The 21,532-nt window shown below is 37.9% G+C and overlaps 1 protein-coding gene across 1 annotated transcript in view; it reads left to right on the forward strand.

Moving 5' to 3' along the window:
- The window catches only part of DISC1 (DISC1 scaffold protein), a 189,251-nt gene that overhangs the window by 154,650 nt on the left and 13,069 nt on the right, over positions 1–21,532 (forward strand). The window contains exons 12-13 of the mRNA XM_051783465.1: positions 12,358–12,601; positions 18,735–18,779. Of these exons, the coding sequence (XP_051639425.1) occupies positions 12,358–12,601; positions 18,735–18,779 (289 nt within the window). The remainder of the gene's footprint in view (positions 1–12,357; positions 12,602–18,734; positions 18,780–21,532) is intronic.

A 21,532-nucleotide genomic window follows, 5' to 3' on the forward strand; every position in this document is an offset into this window, starting at 1 on the left:
ATGTGAGAGATGATGTTATGAAAATAGGATTATTTTTTCTTAGAGGCTCATGTTTTCCTGATATTCTTTTCCAGCCTGAGAACAGCAACTCCACTTTGCTGTGGAAAAGCTGTGATACCATGAATTGAGGGATTATCACTTCAGCCATGTAACTGGTAACAAGAACATAGGAACTTGTGAATAAAGTAGCATTTTAAAGAGATTTCTGTAGAGGAGGGGAAATTCGGCAAGATCCCAGTGATCTTTTGGTATTGTAGTAAGGGAAGTTAACTTGTTCAAAATACTCGTGAATAAAAGGAGCTGTGAATAATGAAAAGCAAACGGCTAAGTGTGCTAGTTAATAAATTACAGGTGATTTTTTTGGTTTCTATATTGACCCAGACTTATTTGGGAGATGCATCTCCTTTTTTTTTTAATAGTTCTGGAAACTTCATTTTCACAGTGATGAATCCAGTTAACAAAGAAGAAAAACTTAAGTATTCTTTCTTGCTCTGTTTTCCCCCTCTGCTTTAAATGTTTGTGTACTTTTTCATTTGCTGTTCTTTAATTACTCTATCTTGAAGTTAACAATATGAGAAAAAGGGCTTTCTGATTCTCTTCCTGCTTTTTCCTTTACTGTGGCTCCTCTGTCTTCCTTCACTGGAGTTGTCTCATTTCTGTTTTGTGTGTTTTATTCTTACCTTTGTTTTTTTCCAACTTTGTTCCATAGGACACCTATTTTTGCATATCTCCTTTGTATATCATGGAGGTGGGGGAAGTTGGATAATACAAATATAATAAAATACTAGCTTTGCAGAAAACCTGTTCTCACCTTTAGAACATATCAGGTTACTTTTCAAACCACAGTGCAGATTCTCTTTAAATATTCTTATTGTCTTCACAATCACTTACTTGAAAATGTTTGCAGTGTCCTGGCAGAGTAGTATCTTGGAAACTCTTAGTAAATGTAAATAATGTCGGGAGAAATTTGATGGTATTGCTTTACAGAAATGGATTAGCCTGGATTAACTGAGTCTGGAAGAAAAGGGGAAAATCTTCACTCTTCCTTTTGTTTCTGGTTGTGGAAAGTGTAGGTAATGCCCACAGGAGGTGAAAAGGAAAATCATCTCTAGAAGTGCAGGAGATTAGAGTTTGTAATCATGTTTCTACAGCATAATGTGCATTTTATCTTCGGTGTTATCCGGTGCCATGTGCTAGTGGAGATCCTTTGATAAATTCATGCCTCATGCCAGGATGAAGCTCTTGATTCCCGGCCTGTAAATTGTGTTTTCAGCACTGGCAGAACTAATATTTATACCCATGAAATGCACATTGCACAAGCAGTAAAAATGGAGGAGGGCAAAGAATGCAATCTGCTTCTTCCACCAAGTGAGAAAATATACTAAAAAAACCCCAAAATTAAACAAAAACCAACCAACCAAAAAAAAAAAAAAGCCCTACTGCTTCTCTCTGTGGTCTCCATGAGATAGGATATAATAGCATTGATGAAACACACCATGTCTTTTGTGGCAGTGGCAAAAGTGTTCAGAATTTGCAGTGATAAAATGAATTCTTGCTACAAAGGAAGGAGAATTTTGTTTAAATTCCTGAAGAACCATCTGCTGGTTTAAGATTTAGAGGGAGATTTTTGCAAAAAGGGCGGGATGAGATAGGGAGGCTTTTTGGTCCAACAGCAGTGTGGGAGAAGGGGACATACCATAAAATTCACTTTTCCACTTTAAGTCCTAGCAAACAATTAGTAGTGCACCAATGGAATGTGGTGTATTTTGTGCACTGTACATTTTTTGATGACTATTTGGCTTATATATGAGATGGTAAAAAGTGAAGAAGGGCATAAGAATTAAAAACATAGAAATTGTTATTGTCTTTTTTTTACTTTTTTTTTTTTTTTTGGCTTTTTGCCTGTTTGGAGACACCAGGTCACAAATACTGATTTTTAATTGGGAGGTAGGGGAACTGTGGCACATGAGTATATAGTTTTATGAGAAGTAGCAGAAAACTCTGTTCTTTTCAGCTATTCTCAGCATTGAAACTAGATCTTTTTAGAGGGGGGAAAAAAAAAAGGTCAGATTTGAGGCCACTTTCCAGTGCCTCAGAGCTTTAGAAAAAGCAAAGCACATGGTTGAACAGCTTTTACTAACTCCCTGTCCATATTAATTCAGGTTTCATCCAGGGCTTTTTCCAAGTTACTGAATTAGCTTCAGTAGTTAGTGTGCAGCATTGTCAAAGAAAAGGTGACAGAGGATTTTACTGCTTATTCAGGGAAAAGCTTGCCCACCTCCCCTCCTTCCCTCCAGGCTCTTTGTCTTCCATTCATTTTATTCTTAGCATAGCAAAAATCATCAGAGGACAAGGCTGGGCCTTCTAAAAACATTAACTATTGCCCTTACTTAAAAAAGAAGTGTGATGAAAGTTCACAGTCTCTGTAGCTTGTTAATAATTGTGTGTTTTGTTAGGATTTTGGTTTTTTTCTGTATGCCTTTTTCTTACGCTGCACTGTTCTGGTGCTGGTCCATCATGCCTGTAAAGCTAGAGTACAACACGGCTGAAATTCATTGCTGTCACAGTCTTGTGATCTAACCCCAGCCAGCCACCAAGCCCCACACAACCACTTGCTCGCTTCCTCACCGATGGGACTGGGGAGACAATTGGAAGGGTAAAAGTGAGAAAACTCGTGGGTTGAGATAAGACAGTTTAATAGGGAAAGTAAAAGCTGCTCATGCAAGCAGAGCAAAATAAGGAGTTAATTCACTGCTTCCCATGAGCGGGCAGGTGTTCGGCAGTGTAAGAGCATAGGGTCTGGTGAGAGGCAGTCTAAAAACCAGGCACTGAGTGAGAAATTGATGAAAAATATCCACTTACGCAGCAGACTGTTTCCAGTAATTTCATGAGATGTTTCCCAGTCTTACTGAGAAAAATTACTGTAAACTTTTCAAAGTGCTTCTCTTTGCTCTTCAGCATCACCTGTGCCTTGCCCAGCTCTGCCCTGCTGTTGGCTCTTCTGTGAGCTGATTTCATGCAAACCTCAACCTGTCTTAGCAGTGAAGATATGACTGTGTGAGGAGAGGGAGGGATACGCAAAACTGTTTGTCACTTCTAAGTCCATGATATTAAGCTTCTACTCTCTTACCAGGTCCTCTGGGTGGCTGCTTGTAGGTGAATATGTGTAGTGAGAAAAAGCTGCTCCCTTCTGAACTTGGCAAGATCCAAACTTAATTTGTGCATTTCTCAGAGGCTTTGTCATCTCTCTTGAGCAGGATTGCCATCAACAGTAGTAATGGGTGTAGAGCAATCAAGGGAGATGAGGATGGATGCCTGACAATCACCTGCTTGCTGTCCAGCGGTGCTCCTAAATTCTTCTATCCTGTCTTTGGATGATACTTTGCACAAAGCCCTGGCTGGCCAATTAGACAGAAACATCATGATAATTAAAGAAGTAGAAAATAAATAAAGTATTGCCATCGGCATAGCATGAGTATGAAGATGAAGGATGGCCCTATCTTGCATGTAGCTGGGGCAGTCTTTCCTACTAGCATTCGGAAGCTCTCATTACTTAATGTACTTACTGCTGGGAGTGTACAGTGCTAATCTGGGTAGATACACAGGCCTCAGCAATTTTAAATATACTGTCTGCAGCCATGCAGGATTCATTATAGCTAGCAGAGTCCAGCCAGGGAAGCTCTGTAGACCTTGCCTTTCCTTCCTTGCTCTTTTTGATCCAGAACAGGGTTTGGCTCCTGAACTTAGATGACTCTGCATGACTACAGCAGAGGTGCCCTTGGATGTTTCAGAGGAACTCTGTAAGCACGTGGCTATTGACATCAGTATTTGGCCAACACACTCATTTTTCCAGGTGTGTCTTCCTGGTTACAAAAGTTGAATTTCAAGGTGCATTCCCACATGATGACAATATATCATCTCTCCCAACTGTATCTCTTCTAAAAAGGACAATTCTTTACCCTGTTGTTTTTAATTGTTATGTATACTTAATTCCTGTTTGATCAGTAGTACAAAGAGTGATTCACATTCCGAATTCACTGGACACTTAAAGTCTAAATCTCTCATCATCTCAGAGAGAGAAAAATATATTATAAACTGTTGAATTTTATATCAGAAAGCAGAGGTGAATAAAAATGATAGGGGAATTGTAAATTCCTTCGATGTGCTTCCTAACACTTGTGACCAGAGACTGTAATAAGCAATAAGAGATCAGGCTCATTATTCTAATTGCTTTGCGATAGCGCGTTCTTCTCTTGGTATGAATAGCCTTTGCTGCTATTACTGTAGTGCACATTTGTGGCAGCTGAGAATGTGGCCTCAGTGCAAATGTTGTGCTTTCTTCCTGTGGCATGCTTTTGGAAACAAATGTATTTTCTTGGATTGGAACTGGTTGTGACTTTGAAAGCCATTGAATTACTTCAGTTTCAGTGGAATTCACTACAAGTTGAATCCTTTGTGGAGTTCAAGCTTAGGAAAGTATTGAGGTTTGTGTAGCAGCTCAGCTGAACTGAGCTAAGATGAATATGTAGATCCTGAGATGCATGTTTTCTAAAATTGTGGCCTAATTCATGCCTCTCCTTTAAATCTGATTTGGGATCAAGTATTAAATAATGCAGAAAAAATATCTCATTTCATGTATTCCCATCCAGACAAAATTAGTGACGATGTGAGGCTTTTCTGTTATTGCAGGAGCCAAAGGCAAGCAGGTTGCAGACTGGGTTATCAGAGTTAGTACCAAATTTGAATGTGTTTTATCAGACTATGAACGAGATGGAGGACAAACTAGGATTGAGAAGCTGGCTTTATGTGGACTGCTTAATAAGAAGAATTCCTGGGTAACTTTCTCCTCATCTATCAAAGTTAAGTTTTTTACTCTTAGAATAGATTATTTATCATAAATGTTTCAGTGGAGATAGGGGCAGAGGACCATTCCTTTTTTTAAAGAGAAATAAATAGTCCTGAATGCAGGCAGTAAATTTTTATACTATAGATTAGGTAGTGTAGGAAAATAAACTGCACAGTAAATACAGGGACAAAATTGAATAGTAAATTCTCACTACAAGATACCTCCCTTCTTCCCTTGTAAATTACTGAATTTCCTGCATCTGACACATTGGTCCCATTCTTGCATCCACCCTATGTTAAGAATCAAAGTGAAAACCATCAGCTTCAGCAGTCTATCATTTTGTGTTTCCAGTGGAGATAATTTAAGTATAACACAATGACATTGAATATTGTTAGAAAGATGACAGGCCATGATTAAAGTTCTGTTCCAGGTAAAATAAATGGCTTGAGGATTGAAGAGAAAACAACAAAAATATTGTTCGGTATTGTGTGGTATCTTGTTTTTTTAATAACACTAATCAAATGGCCATTGTTGGTTTTCACTAGAAAAATTGTTCTTCCTCTTTGTTTTGAACAGGCCTTTCAGGAAAGAAAAAGCAGACATAAAATATGTACATTTCACTTAAAATACAAGGTGGTAGTTCTGTCCTTAAGATGCTGTATCAGGATTTTTTTAGGGGGAAGAGAAATAATTCTTAAAGGGCTGTTTTTAGATTTCAGTTCAGATGCTAATATTTCAGTATGCTGGATACAGTAGGTAATGTTTTATTGAGTGGAAAAATTGTGGACAATGAGTGTAGCTGATAAGCTTAATTTTTAAAAAAAAACATTTGCCAGAAAATACTGTCAGATATTTATGTTTTTCTGTTTACTGGGGTCACTGTGAGGGGCCATGTATTTTCACATTAATATATTTCTTATTTGTTGTTATTAGCATCTTTCTATGAAAAATTCTGAATGTCTTAAGGGGAAAGAATTTTTTAAGTATTATGAAGGCAGTTCAAATTCACAAAATCACATAATGTACTGAGTTGGAAGGGTTAATAGCTTTTGCAAGGTCTAAGAAAATTCCTTAGGAATCCTAGAATCCATCATAATAGAAAGTGTTTACCCTTTTTTTCTTAATTATACAATTTATAGAATTGGTGGTGTAGCCTCATTATGCGTATGTGTAAAATGTCTTTAAAGACACTACCTGGAGCTACCACAAGGACTAAAATGGCAGTGTTAGCTGCTGGGCAACAGCACAGAAAGGGGGAGAAAATGGAGGCAGTGAAGAAAAGGCTTAAATTTTCAACTGAAAGGAGCATAAAGACCTGTAAGGGTTGTCTCTGTGGCCAGACCTGTAGAAATACACCTTTCCTGGAGTGAAAGTCCAGATATGGGCAAGGAGAGATGTGATAGAAGCGGGATCTGTGCAGCAGGCAGCAGTAGTCTGAAGGAGACTGTGCAGTGTTTGAGTGGCTGTGTTTCAGCATGGCATTTTTCCTTCCGGCATACATATTGTTGCACTTCAGTTCCATTCTCTAAGTGTTATTTATACTAGACCGAGTGACCTTAGTGTTAAATATCTCAGATGACCAGATGTCTGAATGTATTTGGGGTTCTCCTCTAGGACTTGTCTGAAATTTGGCAGATGTGAGCAAGGAGACAACTGAAGCATTGCTCTTCTTCTTGCTCACAAAGCCAACAAGTGAGAGCTCCTAATCCCAACACCACTTAAAAGATTGTGGTGGATGTTCTGTAGCAATACTGTAGAGGTTGGATCACAAAACAAAGGCACAGGATACCTGGCTCCAGTTGCTCTGTCTACTGCACCTCTAGATGTACCCTGTGCTGCTATATCCCTGAGGAGATGTGGATGGCATAACCACTACACTGAGGGCTGGTTTTGGGGCTCAGCTCATCTTTTTCCTCAAATTTGCCCCTTCCTGCACATTTGCCTCTGATCCTGGGGTGCTGTAGAAAGCAAAGCCACTGCTATCACCCATTCTTTCAGCTGTGTGAAAGTAGTGTCCACACCTCTTTGCTGCACTGTCATATCCTGTCTGAGCGCACTGGATGTCTTTTGAATAGGACTGTTGTACAGAGAACTTGTCTGTAGCTATAAAGTATAGATATTAGAAAAGTCAGCTCAGAGCAAATTTTTCAGGTGTTGAAGACGTAAAAGTCTAGAAGCTAGACGGGGATTGTGAGGATTGCTTACTTGATCTTTAGTGATTCTGGTTCAGAATATTCTCTAGTAGGTGAAACATCACATTTAAAGAGGGTTAGCCACTTGTTGTTTTCTAGATATTATTGTATGTTTTATAAGGGAGAAGGCAAGGTCAGAGAAGCAAATTGCTTGTGCCAGAGAAAAGTACTGCAAGCTTCAGACTTTTCCTGGGAGTTTTAGCTAGTCTACAAGGTAGATGATAGAGTGGGTTGTCATCTGACAGGGGAATATGTGGAGTATCCTTCTGGGAGCAAGTCTTGTTTTCTCATGGAGAAGTGCGACAATAGTGCTAAGCAGCAAACAAGAGTTATCAGTGAGCTCTGAAATAAGGGAGTAGGAAGAATGTCTCCCTCACTGGGGGACAATCACATGATTGGAACCATATGTAATCAATTCATGAGATTTTCAGCTCCTGAGGAAAATGGAGAGGAAAGACACAATGCAAGGAATTGAATTGTGAAATTGAGGTTATATTGAAGGTGTTTATAGGATTAGGGAGACTTGCAAGAAGGAAAAAAAAAAAAAGGGTTGATTTCAGATATTTAGGAAAGGTGATTTTCTAGTATGCAGGCCAAGGGAAAAAAGTGTTTTACTGTTTGGACAAAGTCCAGGTTTTCTTTATCCTTTTTCCTACACCTTCTTTCTTCTCTTTTTTTAAGTTTATCAGCTGAGAGCTGTGAGCTGGTGGGCCCTAGCTGTACCTTTGCCCTTATCAGTGCACACCATTGCACACCAGTCAGGTGGGGAAAACCAGGTTATGTGCCTCCTTCCCCTTAGAACCTCATGTGAATCACACATACACACATTGTAGTCCTTGTTTTGTTCCACAGATTGGTTGTAGACATCTTAAAATATAACAGCCAAGGTGAAGGGGCAAGAACTGATCAGGCTGGAAACCTTTTTTTTTCTTTTTTTAATGAAGGAGAGAAGCAAAGCATATTCCTGAAGTAGTAAATACTTGTTAAATGTAAGAAGGGTTATTAATGCATGACTGTGCATTAATATGATAAACCAAATAAAACGGTAGGTTTCTGCTAACAGTAAAGCAATATGGTTGCCTTCTTTCCTCTAAATATTATTACTGGATACTTTCTTTTGCTTGCCTTCCTTATTCACTGCATGGCTGTTGCCTTAAGAAAGGCAACAAAGACACAACTAAATGTTCAGTAAGAAGACCTCATTCCTTCCCTGTGGTGCAAAATATAAACAGAAGCGAGTGACCAAAATATAGAGAAACTTTCCCTAGTATGTACAATAGTTCAATAAAGAATGGGCATATAGAACAAAGTCTTTTGATTCACATTGTGATTTTTCTCCAAGCCTCAAAACTTTCCAGTCATTTTAATTGCCATAATGAAAATCCCTGTTCTTTTGCCGGACTATTTTTGTTGCTTTTTGTTTACTTTTTTTTTTTGTCAGAGAAAACTGCCTTTAGGGTCAGTGAATGTAGAGTTAATATATGTGCCAAGTACTGGGAAAAGGTAAGTACATGGTTTCCTGAATCCACATCTTATTGTGGCTCACCTGTTGGAAGGAGGTTGTCTAGGGTATCTCTTCTTAGTGGTGGGTAATCTCACCTCTTAAGTTAGTTTTTGATTATGCAGTTTCTAAACAGATGTCTTACTATGTATTTTAGCTTCAGTTTCATTCTCTTGGCTTTCAACGTGTGCATTCTTAAAATAAGCAACATCATCTTATCAACACAGTGTTGACCTCAGGGTGTTATAAACCACTTTTAACAATTCACTCACTAAGGGACATTCCTGAAAACTGTAGGTGATGAGATTGATTTATGAGTAGTGACATCTTCCTATGTCAATTGCAATTTGCTTTTGAGGATGTTTTGGGAGACTCTCTTTTGTTTTGGTTTGGCCTTTTTTTTTTAATAGGGTTTAATATAAAATCTTTTGACTATTTTTACATGGGCATGTTTTCATTTAGACTATAATGTTCAAGAACTGAATGTGCCTTTTGAATATATGCAGAGCCCTCAATAGAAAAGTCATGTTCTTGTAGTTCCAATTAGCACTATAAATAGCTTTAGAATAATGCTGTGCTGAGAGCCGTAGAGAGAGCCCCCACTGACATCTCCCAGAATCTTGTGAAAAGACAAAGGAGCAATGTTCTTTGGACTTCGAGAGAGAGAATTCTTGCTGGATATGTCTCTAGACATGAATTTCACCCAACATCGTAAGTAGATTGAAGATATCCTCTAGTTTCCTTTTACCCTCTGATCTCTTATGGTTCTTCCTAGAAAACTACTTGGAACTTGGTAAAGGCACATGCAATTACAATGTCAATTGCCACTTTATGAAGAGAACTCAAGGACAAATCTCTCTGTTCCATATTCATTTCCTCCTGTCCATAAACAGCTCTGTTTCTCTGACAGCTCTTTCATCATCATCAACTTGACTTAATACAGAATTCTTTCTACTGTGTACTTTTGTGTTGCTGTGGATGTCTCAGCCATTCTTCAAGTCAGCTTAGGCCTGCTCTTGTAGATTCTTTTTGCATAGTATCCTTGAGATAAGACCTGTCACAGCTATCCATATAGCTAAAAAATTACTCATGTTGAGTCTTGCATCTCACTTAGTTCGACATCCATTTCCCTGGCCATGACTTGACAAAAGCAGTCTTGCCCCTTGCTCTGCTCTCATTCATTCAAAGTCAGCACTACTGTCTTTTGTTCATTTCACTTTGTTTTTCTCCATTGACTCCCTCTGTTCTGTCCCATCAAGTCTAACTACTTGCCTCTAATATCAGGGCTGCTCAAAATCTCACAATCTTTTAGCCCCTACTCAGTCCTTTTTTTTTTTTTTTTTTTTAGTATCAAAAAACTGACTTTCATCTGCAGATGTTAAACAACATTGGTGTCATTACTTTCCCATGGTGTTCTTCTACTAGCATCTGTTGTCTTTCTTACATGAGTCCTTTATGGAGGGATGGAGATCTTGTATATCTAATGACATGTTTCATTGGCCTCCTCCAAATCCTTAAAATGCAATACCACTGTGCTACTTAAGAGTGCTTGACACTAATTAGAATAATCAGTTACTTGTGTAACTAATTAAACTGTTGCTTTGTAAATAACATGCCATGTTCACTGTGTTCCTTTGAACATCTTCGTCTGTATCGTAGCTGTTGTTGCTTGTTTGAAACTTAAGGGTTGTCTTAAGAAGCAGGTGTATAAAACCTAGAGGTTGATATATCATAAAATATTTGTAAGTAAAGGAATAATATGAAATCTGATCCAGACTTGATCCATCATTTTGAAAAGTTGCATACCTGAAAAATCTCGCTATATTCAGTACAGCCGCAATGGAGGCTTCATGGAGACTGCAAATGCACTTTTAGTGTGGATTGAACATGAATAAACCAAACTCTGGAATTCAATAGTTTAGTTTTACACCTGATGTAAAAGCTAAAGTTTTTTCATGCTGGGGTCAGCATAATTTTTAGTAATCATTTGGTATGTGTGTCAGCTATTTGCAGCTTTCAAGTAATTTTCATTCAAAAAGTGTGTTTGAAAAATGCTTCACGGCACTGAATTCCAAAATACAGACTAAAAGCTTAGATAGGTTGGGCTTAGATATGTTTGGAGTATCCAAGTGTATGTGCATTCACTGATTTTAATTGAAAAGTTCAGCATAACATCTTAGCTCAAGATAAATCGGAGTTTTACAGATACCATGGTAAAACAAAGAAGGCCTTCAAATAAAAGCCATCAGTTAGCCTTGTGTTCAGTAATTGCTGAGTACTAAAATGTGTGTAAAACTTAGACAGTCAAAACCATGTTGACCGATGAGCTGAGTCATGGCCGAATAATAGCAGCCTAGGCACCATTATGCTGTACTTTTACATATGCTGTTCATCTTCTCCACTCTGAATATGGCATACATCACCATCTCTGCCTAATTTTGTCAATAGTGCTTTTCATTAAATTAAATAGCCAAAACAAGCTATCTATTGGAAATTGTGATTTAGGTCTCTAGGGTATTTTTTTAGCCTTTAATAATAAACCATATAAAGCTGCAAACAAACATTTTCAAAAGGCAAGTAAATGGGCTTATGTATGTCTGCAGGGAAATGTTTTGATTGTGTAACCATGATGATGTGACTGACAAGAAGAGAAACAGTGGGAGTTATTTTATTTTTCTGTCCTGCTAAGTGAAATGCTACCTGGATGGAACACAGAGGTGTAATCCAGTGAAGAATTTTTCCCTTTCTAATTAGTGATATTCTGAACTCCTTGGGGGAGACTGTTTGTGGACCCCATGCTGCATTATGCCTTCAATAAACATATATGCATACTCTAAGCACAGATCAAATAGCTCAGCTTCTGAAGCCTAATTTTGCTCTCATTATCTGTATATTGCTGTATGATTTTTACAGCTTGGCATCGTGTAAATTTGTGGAGTTCAAAATGTACCTTTGTTAGATTATTGAATTCATTGTGAGCAGTGCAGCTCCTTTATCCTTCCTTTTGGTTAAAAGATATTTAATTTAGTCAGAAAAGTTAAAATCAAATGGTTATTTTTCTTCTTTTAGTCACTTAAAATTGCTCACAATTATATACATAGAGTAAATTATATAATTTGAAAAAGAATGGTGAAAAAAATATTATTAGAAATGTTATTAGATATTAGCATTTGTATCTGTCTGGCAGTGCGTATTGCCATGGGAATTACTGCTTCTGAGTCCCATCCTGGACTCTGCCACTGGTCTGCTATGTTTTAGTAGGCAAACTAATCTTTTGATTCCTTAGAGACAATATGTATTAAATGGAGAAGTGACCACATCACTTACAAACAGTGTGATGTTAGCATTCATTGTCTTGTTCTGAAAAACTATCTATGCGCATAGAATTCCCATTTACTTCAGGTGAATATAACTCTTGGACAAATCTCAGGAGCAGTATTTGTAATGTGCACAGACATGTCTGAGAGATGATACTGGATTAAAAGTATATCTGGTAGCATGAAGGAAACTCAGGTTATGATGCCGAGACCCCTGGACCTGTCCCCTGAACAGGAGAAAGTCACATGTAGCAGTTGGAAACAACATCTTAGCACAAAGGTAGTTTTATGTCATTGGCTTTGTAATAAGGCAATAATTTTACTGCTTTTCAGTTTGATATAGCATTTGTTATCCCTGTGGGGGTATTTGAGGCACCATTGTTTTTTTTTTCGTTGTTTTTATTTTTCTGTCTAATAATAAGCAGTTAGCCCAAATGTTACTTGAAATAGCAACTATTTTCCCTGAACTGCAGTTTTATTTTCTTTTGGCTTTTATTTCAGCTGTGGGAGCCAGCTGCTCCAAAGAGTGTGGGAAGCTGACTTGGAGGCATGTCAGCTGTTCATCCAAGGGTTTCAGCTGAAAGAAACCAGTTGCTGTGTTTTTGAGGAAGAAGAGAACCAACTGGATGAGATGGAGATGACTGCTGATGGCCCACCTGACTCTGAAAAAAAAAAAGAAGGTCACTTTCTGAAGGGCACAGAGTGGGTTACTGTTTCCTGCCACAAACACAGTGAGCTGAAAGAGGTACCTGAAATAGTTTACAGCTGCATTTCAAGCAATACTCATGGTTTTCCTTTTGAGAGGAAGAGTTGAATTTTGGTGATGGGTCAGCAGGGCAGGTTAAGTATGAACTTAACATCTGGCCTCCTATCTGGGACATGAATAAAATAGCTTATTAGCTTCTCAGAAGCCCTTCAACCCTTTTTCCTTTTACCATCAGTCTTTTTAAAATGTGGAAATTATTCAGACCATAAATACAGAATGTACATCAGGATGTAAAGGACAAACTATTAAGTGTTTAACTCAAATTATCAGATATTCCTCATCTCACTGACAAGTTTCACTCTGAGTTGGTTTTGCTCACTTGCTAGCCTGGATCTGGAGGAGAGAGTAAATTTTTTCCTCCCTTAGTGAAATGGTCAAAGGCTTCCGTGCTTAGATGCTAATAGGCTTACAGCATCCAGCAAGTACAAAAAGGAGAAAAAAATCATGAAGCTTAAAAGGTTTGACAAATTTCTTTTAAGTTTTCATGTTCTGATCTGGAATGCCGTCCTGTTTGAAAAATGTACAACTATCTAATAGCCTTTTAACTGTACTGCCAAGGTAAACAAGCTGTTAAAAAAGCTTCATCACCCAACAGCACCACTGTGACAAAAAGACCTTCCAACAGGAGTCATTAGTTTTATTACCATGGAATTTAGTTGACAAAAATTTAAAGTGTTCCTAATTGCATTTGATGTTAAGAGCCATTGAACTATGCGTTGCTTTGAAATCTGATGCCTAATTTTGCATTCATACTGGCTGAGACTTAGAGATGCTTACCTTACTGTAAAATCTCTTGTAAGTAAAATTCTGATTTTATATCAGGCTTCAGTAGTTCTTGCAGTCTTTTCCCAAGGAAAATGGTTGCAATGGACTGACTCCACGTAGACAATGTTTTTATTAGAAATGGTCAGCTGTGGCTTTGATTCTGTCTCTACCCCTCCATTATCATATTTTGATGAGTCTACTGAAGTAATATGAGGAGTTCTGTTGGTTATGGAATATTGTGCTCCCCTTTCAAAAGTGCAGCTTAGAAGCTCTGGAGGGTTTGGGGTTTTATGACTGTTTCTGTAGCGCTCTTGAGATCTGTACTATAGATTATCACCTCTTTAACCCCTACAAGTCCAGATCGTTTCCCTGAAAATCAACCTTGCTATCCTAGAAGGACATCTGGGCAGCTGAAGTTAGGTGACCTCTGGTTCTGGAGAGAGGTGCAGGAGTCAAGGGACAGGTTCCCCATATCTTAAATGGAAGAGGAAAGTGTACACTTGCATTAAACTCCTCCTTTTGAACTTGCTTTTCCATTATTTTCTCTATGCCTCTATCAATTATAGAGGGAATTTAGGAAGACTACCCACTAACTTCAGCTCTTCATCTAGGTGCTTAAACTTTGTGGTATAAATGGCCCATCCTGGTATCCTGATTAAACTCCATTTTGAGAATGTGCCAAAATCCATTCAGAAGCTGATGTGTAAGCATGAAAATGTCCTTCAGGGAAAGCCTTGTGGAGGTACTCCTCCATCTGCCGCAGCACTCCTATGACTGATAAACTTGAAAGAAAAAACAGAAGCAGTTTTGCTGGTATGAGACTGGTCATGTATTGTCCAACTTTTAAATGAAGTTGAGCAACAGAGCTCTGTTTTATCATGACTTACACAACCAGCTTTCTATTTCTTCAGTGCTGCCTGCAGCTTTGACCATTGAGGCGAAGTTATGCATCAGTGATGACTGCAACCCATTGCAACCATAAACTCCCCCAACATAATGACCGTATTCTGGCTCTGGATTTAGGGTTGGGTTGCCTGCTTTTATACTTTTAGAAGCTGAGATTTTTTTTCTTTGTTGTGGGGTATAGAAGTTTTACCCAGAAAAGAATGCTTTAGGTTGATGTCAGTAGGGTTGACAGGCCCTAAACATTTAGAGAAGACCTGTAGCAGAATAACATCCCTAACATCTCTTAGTAGTTCATCACAAGGCAGAATATAAAAACAAACAAAAAACTCTGACACAAATCATGCTAACTTACAGTTTTGATTTTGTCGAAGTACAAAAGAGAATATGCCTTGATTTGTAAATGGACTTAGTTGAAAAACAAACCGCTTCTGAAACATTTAAGTGCTCTGTTATGTGGTGGTGTATTATTTTATTTAAAAATTAATTTCGTATTTGTGGCCCCTCCAAAAAATAGCAGTGTGGTACTTAGTCTCTAAATATAGCCGTTTATATTACTTTTATGGAAAAACTTATCATTGTCCATTAGTAGAGAACCTTTTTATAGCCATTTATTAGCAAGTGAGAATACCTAATAGAGAAGCATGAATTTGTCAGAATACTTGGTTTGATATTATTTACCAAGCCTCTAGTGTTTCTGTGAGAGGACTAGCTTGCTTTGGTTGCCATGTTTCTAGAATATTGTCATAGTTTAGGAATGACACTCCCCAGTTTAGTGCCCCTCCCCAACTGAGACTCCCCCAAACTAGAAGCTGTTCGCTAGCTTCTTTCCCCCCTAACCCCTCTCCCTTCCTGTTCCAGGGATGAGGTTGAGAACTGGAGGTCCAAAAAGGTGAAAATTACAGGTTGAGATAAGATAAGGAGCAGTAACAGCAACAATATCAGTAACAAAAGGTATAAGACAAAGAAACAATCTACATGGAAAAAAACAGACAGAATACCAACTGGCTCTTCCCTACCACACTTAGCTTTCCCCACAGAGAGATTGAGTCCCTTACTCCAGCCCTGTGATGGTATTGAATGACCAGTAATTAGGGTCTGGCCATGCTCTCTTCCTGGCTACTGTAAAAAAATTAACCCTGTCCTGGCCAAAACTAGGAGAAATGACTAATCTCTTCAACTGTGTCACAACCTCTGTTCCCCATTGGGGAATTTCTAGAGAGCACCGTTGGTCACTGAAGTAGAAGGAAAAAGTGATGTTCTTTGTATTTAGAGGCTACTGAGTTACTTACTTCAAAAAGTATAGGAAAGGCTAATGATAGCATATGTACATATATGCCTTGGAGGGTACATTTCATTCCCAGGTGATTGATTTACTTTACAGTGAAATGCTATAAATGAAGCTCTCCAGTTATTTATTGTGTCATATCTAGCTAAACATTAGTGTTGGGTGGATATTGGTTTTGTTGATGTGTACTGTAAACAGTGTTCTTGCATATAACTGTATCTTACTGTTTGTTTCATTAGAAAGCAAAAAACTAAGTAAGAAAAATAATTATAAGAAAAGCAAAATAGATGAATCAAAAGAGCCCTTCACTAAGATCCTCAGACACTGCTTTGTAGAAGGACTGTGTATCATTTTTAATTAAATATCCCCACTAGATCACAAAATATTACATGTTCTGTTTTAAAAATATGTAACGTATAAATTCTTTGAAAGTTCAATATTTTACTGTCATATGAGCACAGGTTTATTAACTGTCAACAGTTATTTTATAGTTTTCATAACTGTGTTTTCTAAGACTGCTGATTTTTTTTCCCAGCTTTTATGTGGTAGGCTGGCATCCCAAAATAATTCCGTAAATTAGGTTTCCTTTACAACACTGACTGTTAACCAGAGAAGACAATCACATGCTTTTACAGCTCAGCTTGTTGAAGCATCATTACTAATGTCTTGGTCAGAACTAAATAAAGTGGGGCCAGCAAAAATCATCCTGTGAAACACTCTGAGTTACTTAAAAAATAAGATGTATTTTTCTCAATTACAGACAACTCATTAGACTATAGTATTAAAAAAAGTGCTGAGGCAAAGTTGCAGACAATATTACTACCCTCAGTCATGTGAAAGTCACCTTGTCTAATTTATTTGATATAGATTATTGAATTTTCATATAAGAATATACTTTCCAGCTGGTAGCTATATTGATGAAATTAGGGTACCCTATCATTGCAGTTGTAGTTTGTCTTTTTGTGACTATTTGGGCTTGATTTTTCTCCCAGGTCTCTGAGGAATTTAAGATAGGTTCTAGTTTTCATCCTAGAAATGTTCCATACTTCTAAACTGACTGCAAATTATTTTGCCTGGGTGATATGTGAGTGAGGTGGAAATTGCTATGATCCTTACTACATAGTTAGATACATATCGATGTGATTTCTAAAATATACAGTAGCATTTCATTTTTCTTCAGACAATGCCTGCTTGTTCCACTCCTTATGATAACTTGCTTTATTTTTTGCTTGTTGATAACGTATGTGTAAGCAAAAGCTTTTTATAACAGCGGAAACATCAATGATAACTAATAAACTGAGAGATGTGTGTGTGCTGGGACCTTCCTAACAGCAAGTAACTTGATGAACCTGGGTATGTGTGCACCTGCAGGCTTGAGTTCCTGACCTATCCTTTTTTCTTCTTCTTCTGCTCTCTGGCATGCTGTGCAGTGCTCCCTCTTAATCACTATGAAGGAAAGAAACACCTACTAGATTTCAAGAAAATTGAGGTGATTAAAGTTACAAGGTAAAATCCAAAATTCAGTAGTTTTACCTTTTGTAAGTCAGCATTTTTGGTAGTTTCCCATGAGAATTCTTTGTAGATCACTTCTTCCTTTTTCATCATAAAAGGGTAGAGAACAGGGATAAGGGTAAGGGCTGCTGTCTTTTCTTCACCTCTGCATACTTAATTTTTGCCCCCTGGGATGATGTTTTGGGGTCTTTTGAAGATCATGCTGGTGTTGGGAAGATGTTCTATAATTGTAAAGCCTTCATATAATTAACTTTTTAAAAGGTACTGAGTGTTCTAAGTGATACCAAATGAAAAATTATGAAAAAATAATAATATTTAGTGTGGTGTCTCTCATTAAAAAGAAGCTATCACAGGACATAATACAACATTTTTCAGAATTTAGTGATAGCAAGACCAAGAAAGCCTTTGTAAGCAAACTGTAACTCATTACTGTGCATTGAGATACCTTATGGTCCAGGAGGTAAATGGGCAATGTGTAAAGGACAAAGCCTTTCAAAAGCTAAATAAACTGTGCATTCATTTGAGTTTTAATTAAATGTTGTATTTGTGAAGCTCTGAAAAAATAATTTGGAAACTTTAAATTTCATCTGAGTTTTAAGTGTCAGCATTAAGCATTACTGAAAGTCAGCATTTCTGTGTTTTTTTGTATTGATCCAAGCTGGAAAGGATTTCAGTAGCAACAGGCAGCTGGCTTGTACACAGTGGTCAGATCGTCACTGTATAGTCACGTGCGTAGTTGTACAGCACAATGCCCCTCAGCTTCATCTGATACTGTGGTGTAGTGAAAATGCTAACTCTTTAGCTAGGGATTGTAGCATCACAGTAGGCTTAAAGCTTACATGTATTTCGCGGTAAAAATATAATCTGAAAATTCATATTATGGGCAAAAGAAATCTAAGCAACCTTTTTTCAGATTGATTATTGAAAATAGTATCCAGTAACAATGATGAATTTATGGCAGATTAATGATTTTGCACTTTTTTATATATTTATGTACCTACCTCTGATACCAAGTACTGCCCTACCGAAGCAATATGCTTATCTCAGTTTATGTAAAGATTATCAATACTGTAACATGTGATAAGTATTAATGATTTTCCAGTAATGTTAACATCAAATTTCTTTGCTCCTCAGCCAATCAATGAAATGTTGGCTAATTTCTTACAGACTTCACAGATGAAGCAAGTTTTGAAAGAGGAACTTACTATAGTTAGCACGTGTTACCAATAGAAAACATCAGTGGGGTCTCTCATTTCTCCTGAGCAAACTCATGTCCAGGGTTTATGCCAAAAATACTTCTGTAAACTCTTGAACAGTATACAGATCTGCAAAAGCTTGATAGAAAATTTGTTTCAGTCTATAGTTAGTCCTTCCATTTTAGAGGCAGTATTCCCTGTGCATTTTAATTGAGAAGCCAAAGACAGGCTTTAATAGAATGTATTCAAATATAGTTTTTAAGATTGGGTGGCTGCCACTGCCCCATTACAAGTGCAATTTAAATCTTTCATGCATGTGAAGCACATTGATGCAGTTGTTCAGCTTATATAAATTTTATTGTGCTGTATGGTTTTTGTAAGTTACATTGAAATTGTACTGTTTATATAGCATGTATCTACTATATACTTAATAATTTATCTCTAACAGGTTATGGAAGACATTTCATTTGGAACAGAAGGTCATTTATCTGAGGTAAGTGTTTCCTAGGCAAAATAAAGTGGTGGTATTGTACAGACTTTTCTTTGTCTCAATTAGAATTAATGACACTTGTTTTTATAGTGTTACCTTGGGGTAAAAACTGCTGAAGAGTGTGTGAGCACGTAGAAAAGCAACACAATCACAATGAGAGTGGGCCCATTCCTTTTTTTCTTTTTTTTTTTCATTGAAAATAATGGCAAAGTTGCTGAGTGTTTCAGGGAGTTTATAGTTAAATCCTGTGCTAATATTTTTAAAATATACCAGCAACAGCACAAATATGTTTGGGAAAAGTAGGACCAATAATATTTAGCCAGCCTTACTTGTAGCACTGTCTTGATGCTTGGGAATGGAACAAAGTCATGATGCTAAGCCTGTTTTCTTGTGTACCACTAAAAATACCTTTCAATTTACTTTTGGAGTATAAAAGCATACAGACTGTGGCAGAATACAGGGTAAGAGGAATTCCATCTGAATAAAAATACTGGATGTTTGTAATTTTACATTATTTTCATAAACAAAAATATGTCACATCCTAGTCCATGTATTTAAGAAGGCTGGGATAATTAAGTAACATAAGATGCATTTCCTGTGAGAAAAATCTACTTATATACAAAAATCCATCTACCTACAAACTAAGAGTTTGGGTAATATAAGTGTAAGGAGAGTTATACTGATACTAAGAGCTGTACTGTTTTAGTCTTGTCCATTTTTACATCAGTATGCCTTGAATTGCAACTTACTTAAAAAGGAAATCTAGTTTCCAAGCATTGTGTCCAGCCAGCAAATAAATTGCATGAACAAGTAACCCTCAGTTCACCTTCCATAATAGCATACATGCCACCTGTCAAGTACAAGTGACAAGTGCTCAGCCAAGGAAATATTAAATAAATAAATACTGCAGTTTAGGATAACTATTCAGATGAGGCATTTCTTTAGATTCCCACCAGTGAATCCAAAGACTGGATCGGCTGGAATGCTTTAGGAAAGATACAAGATATTGCAAGACCAAGTTCAGATTGTTGACCTTGTGTTCAGGCAGAATGTGACATGAGAGCATGCCTAGGACAGACTGCTTGACTGTGTGTGAGGTCAGCATAAATAAAAACAGGAAGCCTTGAGAATGAAGGTGAACTTTGCAGAAAATGCAAATGACCTTTCTGATCAGTGAACTTTGCTATGAATTAAAGCAAAACTGTGCAGGTGCTTGTGTCCACAGATGACGTGAAATAGGGGAGAGGCAGTCCTGTGGGATAAAGGTAGCAAAAAGCCCTACTTCCATCAGGGCAAAATACTGAGGGCACCAGAGCTCACAGGGCTGCCTGTAGAAGTATTCTTTAAGAGCTTAATATCTTACAGTCCTCAGAAGTGGAGAAACTTTGCCCTTTTGAAGTTTTGAGGGGGGAAAATAGTGTATAAAGACAATAGAAAGCAATGATACAAATAAAGGAAATGGAAATATGCTAGAAAGCCAGGCTCTACCACACTGCCAGAGATGGATTGATGTTGACTTGTAGACAGCTCTATAAAAGCTCTATGGAACTGTCAGCACCCTGTACCATGTCAAGGCTTTGCCTAAGTGTTCCTTTGATGCTCTGGTCCCCTAATCCTTTCTTGTCAGTCTCCCCACTGTCTGCAGGAGAGCACCCAGTTAGTCATTCCAGATTGTTTCATCTTAGTGACTCAGGAGCAGAGATGGGAGTGAATACAAGGAACCACCTATAAATGATACCCAGCTACGCTGACTTCTTTTACAGCAGGGTGTTGACACTGGAAAACAGTTTGGTGCTTTTGTTTCCTTTTCCAAGTCCTGACCCACTGTGAATTTTTATTGGTAAGTCAGTAAATAGCCTTATCATCCCACAGCAGGAACTGGAATTGTCCCAGTTTAATTAAATAAACCAGTGCAGTAGTGTGCTCTCATTTTAGAAAATCTGTAGTTGGGGAAGATCTTCAGTCTACTAGGGATGAGAATGGGAAGACTGCTGTCAACCTACAGCAGGGTGCTGGAATGCAGTGAAAAACTCTGTTCCTGCACAGATGCTTTTCCAAGGACACTCTTCCATAGCTGTAATGGAAGATAAAAGAAAGGGAACAATTGCCAACATTGGACGTTGGCAATTCCGATGAGTCATTTAACACTACCATGTGTTGTTGTATCCCTGTGGTGGAGGGAAGGGGATCAGTGCAAGCAGAGGAAGTGTGGGAAAAGCGTGTGATTGGTGGGAAGGAGGTAGGCCACAGTTGCAAAACAGCTATCTGGAAAGCTTTATGCCTGAATTGTTGCATATGACAAAGTGGGGAGTGTGTTGTAGTGCTGAAATCTCCTAAATATACATAAACAGGCTGATGGAACAAGCTAGCAGTCTGTAAGTGGAAGGTGATAAGAGCAAGAGTAACTGGGAAACAACCTTGATCTCTTTTCTGAGAAAAGGTGGATAGCTACCTCCATGAAAGAAAAACTCACCTGAACAGAATCAGGGAAGAAGCAACAAGTGAGTTTACATGGGACAAGCTCTGTAGGAGGAGGAATCAGCAGATTTTCTTCAGTACTGTCCTGAAGACATCAGGTTTATAGTACAGTACTGTCTTCTTTTGGTGTAGAAAAGAACAAGCAGTCACAGACTACATATCTATGTCAGCAGCTTTTCAGCAGCTCAAAAGAGTGTTGAAAAGGGAAGGGCAAAAATGTTCCCAAGAATGACTCTAAAAGGGTACTTCAGCATGTAAGAGTGGAGGCAGCAAGACCA

Source organism: Manacus candei, unplaced genomic scaffold (genome assembly GCF_025592945.1).
Source record: "Manacus candei isolate 608988 ecotype Guabito, Panama unplaced genomic scaffold, ASM2559294v1 h1tg000017l, whole genome shotgun sequence".
Classification (NCBI taxonomy): Eukaryota; Metazoa; Chordata; class Aves; order Passeriformes; family Pipridae; genus Manacus; species Manacus candei.